The 12,135-nt window shown below is 40.4% G+C and overlaps 1 protein-coding gene across 2 annotated transcripts in view; it reads right to left on the minus strand.

The window, feature by feature from the left end:
- THO2 overlaps positions 1 to 12,135 on the minus strand; it is a 231,595-nt gene that overhangs the window by 187,159 nt on the left and 32,301 nt on the right. For both annotated transcript variants that reach the window (XM_087694967.1, XM_087694966.1), the window contains exon 2: positions 85 to 210. In XM_087694967.1, the coding sequence (XP_087551093.1) occupies positions 85 to 210 (126 nt within the window). The remainder of the gene's footprint in view (positions 1 to 84; positions 211 to 12,135) is intronic.

Consider the following 12,135-nt stretch of genomic DNA (forward strand, 5'->3'; position numbering starts at 1 on the left):
CTTGATAAAATTGATCCCATAGAAAGGATTTAGGATAGAAAAGAGCATAACACGAAAACAGGAAATTGCAAGGATATGGCATACCTCTTGACCCATGTGCGCAATGGTATCAGCGAGTAAAAATGAGGTTTCCTCTTTCGTAAAAGTATCACAAAACTCCACAGATTCTAGTGCAACTTTCCATTTGTTGATGGGTAAATCTCCTCGCACCTGGAATACCGGAGCAAAAACACAGACCCAAACAAAATGGAACTCTTTACTCTTCCACAAAACAGAAGACATTCAATCAAGCAAAATCTCAGTAACAAATATCACAGATGTAGAAACAACACAAAAATCCATAATAATCGAGAACTCAAATAACACCTCCCCAGATGCATGTTTGTGGTCAATTATCCCAAACCATATGATAAGTCCCAAGATGGAGAAGGTGTCCATCCAAAATAGCCTCCAGCCTCCTCTCTAAACTACTATGTGATCTCACCCATCATGAGGGCAAGTATGATTTTCTTTCACATAAATCAATGCCCCACAGGTTGTCCTTTGGCAACTTCACTGCATCCTGTTGCCACCCAGCAATGATGCTAGAAATAAGATCCCACTTGTGACGATTCCCCGAGGTCTACTTTGCCCAATTCAGGGACAAAGTCCACCAACTTGTTACAATTCCCCCAGGTCCACTTTGCCCGAGTCAGGGATGAAGTCCATAAAACCTTCATTTGCTGATGACCTGTCATGTATCAACATTCACTAGCCTGAAAATCCTCATAACCACATGATGGCCCTCTATCTGTAACCCACACCACTACTCCCCAAATCACAATCATCTCTTCACACAGCCCCTGAACTACTGATCTGAAGGTTCCTCTCCATATCTCATAGGCTCTATGGCAGTCCCAAATGAAATGTCTCTAAGTCTCCTCCAAATCTCGAGCAAGCTACTAGTATACCACAATCCAGCTAATAGACTATGTAGTAGACTTCTATGTGCCATAATCCATAGAAAGAGAGAAATATTTCAAGGCCTCAAAAGTGTCATATGGTCTCATCAAAAGTCCAAGGAATGGTTACATAATCCTGTTTATGATAATGTTGTGAAGATACTACGGTCACAAAGCTTGCGCAAGCTCGACCGTGGGACTTGACGGAACCCTTATTGTTTCAAGCGCTTCATCTGATTTGGCAACGGCTACACCTTGCCGAGCAAGGTAGTCAAGTACAATCCGTCCAGTCCATGGACTTAGTATAGTACTGAACGTACACAAAAAAATGTTGGATAAAATCCCGTGTTTTATACGGTCATTAAAAAATACATAGAAAATTAAGGAATAGTGTAGTAAATATTACTTGTTTTAGCATGAGAGTCTTAGTTCTGACCTTTAAATATCACAAATACACATGAGAGTCAAGTTTCAAGTTTCAACAACACCATAAACATAACAAGTGGTTGAGACAAAATGTATACTCCAATTTCATTTATAAGTCTGAAGACATGTATAATAGGTCAAAAAGAGAGTCTTGGGCAAGTCACAAGTGACAAGTTTCATATGCAAGACTCATGTACAAAAAAGCCGAAGATACAAATGTCTAAGCTGAAAAAGTGTCTAGATAGTAGAGACTATCAAGGGTACTACTCAAATGAATCCTCAAACCCGTCACTCAAATGAGACTCGTGGTCATCACTAGATAAGTTTGACGCGTGTGAAACAAAATCCCCATCACTAAGGAGATTGCCATGCTCATCATACTCGAGCTCTCAAACAGGAGCATCCTCTAAAACACGAGCAATTGGAGCAGAAGAGCTCCCACAACCCGTCTCACATAGGTTCTGATTGCTACCTGTGGATGTTGCCAATTGCAATGCCTTGAGGAGTGACCTGCCTTCCCCTACATGAAACCCGATGGTTAATCTCGTGTTGCTCCATGTAAAGCTCTCTGAAGATGGCGTCATGCTCTTCATCTCTCTCTCTATTCACACTTTTAAGTATAGCCCCTGTTAACTTAAACTCATCTACATTCACCTGAAAAATTAAAGTTTAGATATATAAATAATTAGATAACTTAAGAATTTACATTCATGAATTTAAATTTTAAAATAAGTATGGACTCAAGTTCAAAATTACATGTCATGCCATTGGCATCTTATGCATGTCCCTAAGCATACGCAAGTTAGAACGACAATAGATAAATCGTTCGAACTGCTTGATGCAAAGTTTATTTCGGATCTTGGTGTGTATAACAGAATAGCTAACCAATTTCTCTCACACGCATCATATGAATAATTCTATTCAAGTTCATAAAATGATTTCAACTCATTGAATTTGAAAATTTGTAAGAAAAGTAAAACTTTTACTAGAAAAAAAATGATAAGATTTAAATTTTAATTGCCCGAGTCAACACTCTTAAAGCCATTTGTTGCACGTTTTGTAGTTCATATCCAAACAACTCCCACCAAAATAGTGGCTTGACCAAAAAGACCCTTTTCTAGCACACGGTGCTAGAAAAGCTAGTTCCCCTTTAGTCTCCATAGTTGATTAGCTCTTGGAGAAATGGACCATGCACATCCTCATGCAAAGCCTTGGGAAGATAAGCATCCCTATCTAAGGCTAGCCCCAAGTCTATGAAGAGAGAGAGGCTCTTGTAAGCCGAATACAAGAGAGTTGCTAGGCCGTGCATAGGTCTCTTTATCCATTTCCACCTCTTTTCAACAAGGTAGAGGATATCATCCCTTCCTGGGGTATCATCCAAAATATCAACTATGCCACTATTTATGAAAAAAACCAATAGGCATTAAAATTAGTGAGATTTATTTTCCATTTAAAAAGTATTGAATGTGCATTTTAAAAATAAATCTAATTTCAAATTATTATCATGGAATCCCAACATCAACAACAGCGGAAGCCTTGATCTCCTCCATGGCCTCTCTCATGAAATGAGTGAGGAGGCCTATAGTAGTGACCTCCATATCCATCATGCGAAAAACCCTATACACGGGTGTGATCACAATAACCATGGCTCGCACCTCAACCCAAAACAATTCTTTTAGGCAAAGTTGTTGAATGGCTTTGCCCTCCTCCATACTTGCTATGAGCTCCTCATTCATTCATCCTTTAAATTCCTCAGAGACCATACACTTTTGCAACTTACTTTGCACGTCATAGAGTTGCTCAAGGAGCAACCATGTGACGGCAAAGTGAGTTTTTGATGGCTTTTTTAGTTCCATATCACTATACATGCAAAAAATAGCAAATACTTTTACCTTTTTTGTGACAAAATTGATGATTGTATTTACATCCGCCACGAGTTTTTTCTCACTCCAAATTGCTTATGTTCTCCATGAGGAGGTCGAGGCAATGTGTGGCACAATGTGTTCACACTATAGAGAGGAATTCCTCCTCAAGCAATCGTCCCATCCTCCAACAATTTGAAGCATTGTCGATGACAACTTGGACAACATAGCTTGGTCCAACTTACATACACATTGAAATTTAGAATATGGCATGGCTTAGAGATGGATAATTGGGTATGGAGGTGAAGATAGACATAGAGAGAGAGGTGGAGATATTCAAGAATCAAGATTCAAGAAGCATAAAAGTTTAATCTTTAAAACGTAAAGCATAAAAAATAATATTCAAGAAGCATAAAACATAAAAGATCATTTATAAAATATAAAATATTCAAGAATGTAGACTCGCCTCTATAATGGCTTGCCGGATGTGCTTGTAGATGAACAGGCCGGTCCTTCTATTCCCCTTTACACCCGCATTCACGGCACGCAAGAAGTAGGTGCCAAGAGGACAAGAGACAAGTATACACTTTCGGTCCCTCTATCCATCGGAGAGGATGGAGCACCTATACTTCATCCAATCGGCTCGAATGGGTTCGAGGGACTTCTTGATCCTCTCTCTCCTCATCTAGCTTCTTTGTGCGCATGTCATCATAGTTAACTCCATGCCACCCCTCACATGGATCCACAGCAACGATAGCCTTCACCATTCTTCTCCACCTATCCACTCTTAGGATGTGGAAAGGGAGATTGCTCTCAATGATTATTCGTGCAATCTCGATTTCTGCATTCCTTTGTTGCTCTCAAAGGAATGAGAGTGGGTCCGAAACACATCTCATTGTCTCAATAAGTGTGGCTTCTCTCTTGAGCATCTTGGACCCATGAGTGGCAACGGCGGCAAAGACGGCCGAAGTGAAAGGGAAACCCAAGGGATCTATAAATCCCTCCATGGTAGCCACAGGTGTAGCTGACAGGGTGGCCGTGGGTGTGTATATGTTAGGGAGACTATCTCCTCTTAAGCTTGTGTCATACTAGAGGATACCTTGCCTGATGCCTTTGAAATGAGGAAATAGTTATTGATGATCTCATTGACCATCGCTTCAAGGATCTTCGGGCATGGACCACATTCTCCACCTATCTTGGATAAGTGGATGAGAAGCCGTGTCGCACTACTCGTTTGGACCTTGCCGCAATACTTGCAAGTCCAACGATAGGCATTGGTGCGATTCATGGCTTTCTCAAGGTATAAGGTGTAAAGAGAAAAGGCTTCATGAAGGGCTTTAGGCATGGTGAAGACATGAAGGTGGTAGGAGAGATCAAGGTGTAGATAGAGGACGTAGTAAGAGAGGTGGAAGAGGATGTGGTAAGAGAAGGTGGTATGGAGTAGCTTCGAAGTGGTAATGGAGAAAGAAGAGGAGGAAGAGGGAGATGGATTTTGGAAGTTGGAAGAAAGAGAAAGAGGTGGGAAGATACGAAGAGGAACTTGAAAGAGAAGGTGGTAACTTGGAAGTTGGAAGGAAGAGAAAGAGAAGGTGGGAAGAGAAGGAAGAGAAAGAGAATGAGATGACTCGTGAACTTGATGAAGAGGCTTGAGTAGAGAAGGCAACAGGCTTCAAAGTTGAGTGTGGAGATTGAAGTGGAAGAGGTAGCTTATAAAGGTCCAAAGGGGAACTTTTTGGGGGTTTTAAAAAAAGAGAGGAGTAAAAAAAGGGGAAAAAAAGCAATAAAAAACAAGTAAAAACAATCAGCTTTGACCCTAGGCAACGTTCACCTACGCAAGTATAGTCCGGACCGAACGGATTGGATCTGAGGGATCTGACTGGACTGGATGAATCGGCTGGAATGGTTCCGTCCGCAGACGGAATGCAACCATGTCGCCGAGCTACAGGTCTTTTTACCTAGCAAAAAATATTACAACTTACACCAGCACTACACCCCATTTTCAAAATAACATTACAATTAAATGTATGATTATGGGCTTTGAGTGAAAATTATACACCTTGTGCCCTTCACTTGATTTGCACTTCTTATTACTTTTTCCATCTATGCAAATCTTTGTCGATTTGCTTTGTTGTCCTGATGTCTCCCGTCCTATAGCTAACATTACCCCCCTCCAAGACAAGTGCTAGGTCCCATAGCACTCTTTGCTGAAGGTAGCATGCTTAAGCTTGCACCGAAGACCAAAAATGTCAAGGACAATTGGGGAATCATTACATGAGAGTGGGGGTTCTTGCTAGAGCTTGATTTAAATGTTGAAGTCATTGAAAGATCTTCGTGGAAATTAGAGTAGTTTTACACTTTGGATACCAAGCAAAAAATGTAATGCGGATTGGATGCAGCTCATGGAATTAAGGACTCCTGGTGGGAGGCCATTTGGAATCAATTGAACTAGTTGAAGCTGAGTACCACAAGGGACATTGGCTCGAGATAAAAGTTGCAAGTTGCTACATGCAAGGACAAACCTCTCGTGTTCTCTCCCTAGGGGACTACTAGTTTGATTGCGTGCACAAGATGTATGTAAGGAGTGGGAGATGGATCAAACTCAAGGTAAAAACCAAAGTGTTGTCCCACACTTGAGGACCCAATCCACATAAAGGTTATGGTGTGATTATTATATGAGTGCATGTGCTTACATAGGCTATTATATAGTTAGAAGATAGCATGATGGTTTCAATTCGTCGATTCTCAATGAAGTAGGGCACCTGTTGTTGATGGATAGGTGATGGGAAGTATTATCATTGCTGCTAAGGGATAGAGAAATCAATGGGGCATCACGACAAAAACCTCGAAGTACCATGTGGCCAATGGGACTCACATTCATGGACATGATTACAGAGGTTCCTTTTAATGAATAGAGATTAAAAATACTCAATAGGAATGCAGATTAAACGATGCCCAAATGACTTGCTAGTTGTCGTGCTTTCTGTATTGTTATCGTAAACATGAGAGATTGGAAAAGATTGGAAGAACTTGTGCGAGTGACTCACAGAGAAAGGTCTAGAGCTGAGATTACCTAGGTGTGTCCTGCCCTTAATGTGCCCTAAGCTTACGTGGGAAAATAGGAAGCCGGGCTAGGGGCTAGGGATGGAGCCGAACGACCAAGGCCACTGGGTATACCTAACTTATGGACCCCTATGTGCAGTGATGTATTTGTGTGTGCATATTTTTCTCTCTTTTTTTCTATCTTTTGAAAATAAAATACCATACAAAAGGACTTTCTAGCCTCTATGATAAAAATACAATAAGATTAAGAGACTTAAGAAGGCTCTTAAGGAGGGATAACATAGTCGATGTCGAAGAAGTGAGGATGAAGTGGTTCGTGAGAATCAAGGTGGTGTGTTACTAAAATTATGGCTTGGTAGATGAAGGAGCTTTTGCCATTATTAGGAGCTTGTCTTCTCGTGGATATTGTGCCTTATTCTTAGAATGAGAGAATAGTTCAAAGAATGCCCATGCCAGGCAAACTTGTATATGGAGCATGATCTTGTAGATGTGGTCTTTAAGGTCTATCCCAGTTATATATTTTAGTTATGCCTTCATTTCTTGAGAGTGCTTTTGGTAATTCTTCCAAGGGACGATAGTCCTTAGTGGCTTCAAATATTTGATCCACTTGTTCAATCATCTGAATATCCTGCAATCACATGATAAAAATATGAGATTACATATAGTTGATGTGTTTCAAAATCCATTGATAGGACTCTATTAAATAGTACCACCCACTTGAGTCTAGTTTTGTCGACCTTGATTCTGGTTATCTCTGCTTGATAGTCATTGCTTGTAGGGTATGCAGGTTTTTTAATTAAAAAATAAATAAATAAATATACAAACAAATAAAACTTTGTTTGATTTGCACACAAGCATTGGGAACATAGTCAATTTATGTACATGTTTGCAACTATGAATCCATGTCCAATTTATGTACATGTTTGCAACTATGTATCCATGTCACTCCGAGATGTTAAAAGCCATTATAGAACTCACAATTATACTCTGGTGCAGCACAAACATCAAGGAGTTATGGGAATTTTACCAAGAAGGATAAGCATTGTGCAACATAGAGTAGTATTGTTCCTTGTCCTAGTCTACTGACAACATACAATTCCTCTTCTGTTAAAGCTTTGTCAAGCAAGGGATAGTCTAGAATGGATCCTACTAAGAACATGCCATTGATAGTAGCCAATACACAAAAGGAAGTAAGGGCTACATAGCTTGTCGCTCCTCCGAGACAGTCATTAGCTGGCCTCCAAGTTCAGCCATCGAAACTCAATTATTAAACCACAATTTCTCAAATTGGCTTCATCCCTTAGCTTGTTGCTTGATCTTCTCGATCTCGAGCACATAATGTTGACAAATACTTCGTTGCATGTAACTATTAAGCATTGTTCTTCGACTTCCTGATCAAAGATATGCCATAGAGGATTATCTAGAATCTCATCATAGTGCTCGCCAAGATGTTCTTGTTCCTCTCATGTCAGCAAATATGCTAGGCATTTCTCGTGTTCTTTAGGCAATATGCCTATGTTGACATGGAAATGGATGCGTGCAAGCAATTTCAACTTAGTATCCAATTCTGTGAGACACTTAGTGGCATTCCTATCCTTAGTATGTCTCACGTTCTTCAGGCAATATGCCCATGTCGACATGGACATGGATGCATGTAAGCAATTTCAACTTAACATTCAATTCTATGAGACACTCAATGGCTTTAGGCTAAGTTTGGCAAGAGGTTGGGGTCGAGATGACGGCAAGATTGAAAGAGTGTCGGATTGCTTGTGCTTTCAGGATTCTATTCTATCCTGAGTCTCTGTGGCCACCATGTCTTGTTCCTTATTGAATGTGACAGGTGTAGTCACAACTAATGATGTAACTCTTCTATTTCCACACTTGATCGGACATCATGCACCTTATTACCCATGGATTGAGTTCTATCTACAACAGTTGGAAGCACCTACTGCTTGGAATGTTTGAAACTTTCAGAAGCATTCTCTGGCTTAGCACATTGGGGAGAAGTAAAAACAGACATTTCTATGGATTGGTTATGTGTCAGGGCTATGGGCTTCTCACTCGAGTTTATGGACTCCTTTTTTGCCACTTCTACAGTTGCTTGCTGCAACTCTTATTTCTTTAGCTTCCTTTTCTTCCTCTTGGATAATGAGGGTGCAGACTTAGAAGACTCTATGCCTTCACCTAGTTTGGCGATTGTATCATTGGACTACTCATCAGGGATCTCATTTTCTTTCGTCTCCTCATGAAGCTTCCCTAGGTCATGTTGAGTGGCATTGCTAGTCTGCCATGATTCAATTGCCTCTTGTTTTGAAGAGTCAAGCCTTCCTACTATCTTTTCTTCATTAGATATATTAATTATGGATGTTAGCAATTGTTCTTGCTTAGTTGCGAACTCTCGGGCTTTATCCCGTTCAATTAAGGAAGGTGTATCCCTAGGGAACGCAGTCAACGTTGCCTACTCCGATTGTTTCTTTTCAAACTTTGTTCTATGTTTAGATTTGTTTTTCTTTCCTTGAGACGGCACACTTATGTGTGGTGCAATGGAGGTGATCTTGCAAGTGGTTTGAGCAGTCAACCAATGATTTTCTGCATAGTACCCTTGAGTGAGTAGGAGGGATTGCAGAACCCATCACTACACACTAGCTCTGTGCCCATGTCTTTGCCCATGAGATTTGGGCCTTTTTCACAATTTCTTTGAGTTTTGTTAAGTGCACATTGTATCCTGATGTGTGTCTCTCAATTTTTCGCTTCGAGAATGGTCATACTAGTACTCTCTCTCTTGTCATTGTGTGCTCAAAGTAACTCCTCAAGCGTTTCCTTGCTTCTCTCACTAGCTAGTATCTCTTTTGTGTCAAAAATTTGCTTCTTGCCTTTCCCTTGAGGATCGACAAGATTACCCTTGCTAAATGTTGTAACTATTCTCACATTCATGAGAGTCTGAACATAATTGACCTCGCATTTTGTTGCTCGTTTGAAAGCTCTCCCTATAAGTATTTCCTTTTCTACATCCTCAAGGTTTGGAAATACATGCAATAAGATGGATAGACCTTCAGCCTCGATAGTTGTGAGAATTCTACATTTCCCTAGGAGAGAATATGATTTTTTCCTATAGAAATTGAGGATTGCATTGGTTGGCATAAGCTCTAGTTGACCTATTTCAGTCCATGCTTCATAGATCAGAATATTAAATTCTGCTCCTTCATCAATGAGAGTGTCTCTCTCTTTGCAATAAGTTTGACCTTAAGATAGGTAGGAGGTATTATCTCATCGCCTTCTGGATTGAGGTCTAAAACTCCAACCTTTTAAATGCAGATCCTTGGACTTCTAATTGCACTATCGGATATGGATTGTACATTAGAATCATGGCTACTTCATGCAATGCTACTTTTATCTCATTCAAGGTCAATGTTGTTGAGTTGATTTTCTTATGGTCTTCTTATCATCGTGTTGGTCTTCTTATGGTGTTGCATTTTGGTTAGACTGAGCGCAATCTAAATGCAATGTGCAAGTGTTCCTACCTAGCCTAATTGCCCTAGATGCCTAGTATGGCCCGTTAGAGCTCTATGGTCTCCATTTTTCCCTTGTTCGAGTGTGGGTTGCCCTAGTTTTATCCTTGTGATTTCTTACTGATATCTATTACTTGGGTACAATCGCTCCTTATTCTAATCTCTTATAGGTTCTCAATTTGATTCACCTTCCTTCAATTGCCATTAGTAGCATATTAGTCCCTAGTGTGGTTGGTTGTTTCATTATACTATTTTGCACGTGCAATTCTTGTGCCTCTTGTTTGCTTGTTGGGTGTGGTCACAATTTGTTTTCCTCCTCTCCTATCTCTTTTTGAGCTCTTGTCTAAGAGTGTTTGTTGTTGGATTAGTAGTGCATGTGCTTCTCTTCCCAAGATGAGTATTTATGCAACAAGGTTCACCTTTTCTCGAAAATGTGTTCAATAACAATTGTGCTGCCTGTGCTCAATCAGGTTTTAGACTTTCCAATCAACAGCATGTTAATGTCGTGCAACTTCCTTAGTGCTAGCGGCGTTCAAATACATTGTTCCAATTTTACCTTGGTGATTAATAAGAGTTTGTAAGTATTTGTTTCACAGAAGTTTGGTAGCAAATTAGTCTCCCCATATCCTTGGGTACCACTAGAGCCCTTGCATTGCACTACTACTAGGACTCTCTAGCATTCTATGTGTCACATAATAACTTTTAATATGCCTTTTTACAAGGTCATCAATGTTGTGGAGTCCTAGGACTATTACAGCTAATGGAGGTTTTATCACTGTCACGAGGGACTTGCAAGCACAGCTCTTGTAGTAGCAACTCTCAAGCACTAGATCTGGTTGGCAATTTTGTGGGTCAGCAACACCTTGACACCCCTAACAATGCCCCTTACCAATGAGTTCTCCAATTTCCTTCCATGATTCCTTGGTTGCTACTTCACAATTGTGATGGCCCTTATATTGTCAAGGCTCAACGACTCTTTGTTGGGCTTGGCACTATGTAGGCTATTGTCAAGGTTTTTCAACTAGAGAATGGGTCAAAGGGATCGTGACGTAGAGATGCAGATCATCGATGTGATGGTGCTCTATTAAGTACCTTTGACAGTTTACACATGTTGCTTCTCCTTCTTTAGCTTCGGTAGAAAAGGTTCGCCTCCCTTTCCAAAAGTTGCTTCTCCTCCTTTAGCTCCAATAGAAAAGGTTCACCTCTCTCCAAAAGTCTAAGCTCGTCTCTTAGATCTTTGCTTCCTTGCCCTTGCCTTTGTGTTGTTGTAATCTCTAAGCACTCTAATTTCTCCTTATTTGAGAATGTTTTTCTTAGGTCCCCCCCTTTATGTTAGTAGTCCTAAATGCAATGAACCTCCCTATGGCTTAAATGTTGTTAGTTGAAGCGTTGAAGTGTGATTCAGTGCAACATCAAAGATATTAGGGTGGCCTTGGGTTTTGTAGTGGAATGTTGGTTTTGGACTATGACATGTTTCTAAGCACAAAGTGAGGTGGCTTCAGTGATTATCTCCAAAACCATTAGGATTCCATGTGAGACTCTCTGGCAAGGCTGTCATTTGCTCAAGACGCACAAGTTTTCCTTTGCAATCTCACTTGACAAAGAGTTATTGTTGCCACTATGTGTATATGAGGTGTGGCCCTTAAGTGACAGTGTACTATATGTGGTCCTAAAGCATTAGGATAAAGCTTCTATTAGAAATTGTAAGTATGTCTTGCTTTTCTTCATATAATGCAAGAGAAAATGGCTACCCACACAAGTCGTCTTATAAGGCTTGCAATTCCACAAGAGCTTGTCTAGGCAAGTGATAGTGTGGCATTGCTATGATCCACATGCATGAGGGGCCCCAAACGAATGTGAGGAGATTCAAACATCCTCAAAGTGTTGATACTTCAAGGAGTTTGCATCATGCCCTGCATGTTACATATTCAAGGACTTTGCCTTTTGGCTCTAACTTCCCTATGGGCTTCCTCCAACCACAATGATTCTATTCTCCTAATAGTATTGAAGAGTTTCTTCGAGATTTGCAAAGTCTACCTAGTCAATACTCAAATGCTTCGCTTCCGAGGTTCTAAAAGCTAATGGGGGTGTCTTTCTAGGCCTAATGCAAGAGTGGTAATCCAATCATGTCCACGTGGATGGTGGTTGAATATAATTGAGGATGTGCAGTTAGGGTAGGTAGCTAGCCTAGGACTAGGTGTGTGGTTGGGCTTTTTGTTAGTGAAGCAAATTTCCAAGTCCTTGTAAAATGGGGTTATTCACCCTTCTCCTAACCTGGTTTCCATTCCTCAATGAATGAATTTCAAACCTTCTAGCAATAGTATTGAAGCTATGAGA

The sequence above is a fragment of the Lygodium microphyllum genome, chromosome 15 (assembly GCF_053477565.2).
Source record: "Lygodium microphyllum isolate KBCC chromosome 15, Lygodium_microphyllum_v1.1.10, whole genome shotgun sequence".
Classification (NCBI taxonomy): Eukaryota; Viridiplantae; Streptophyta; class Polypodiopsida; order Schizaeales; family Lygodiaceae; genus Lygodium; species Lygodium microphyllum.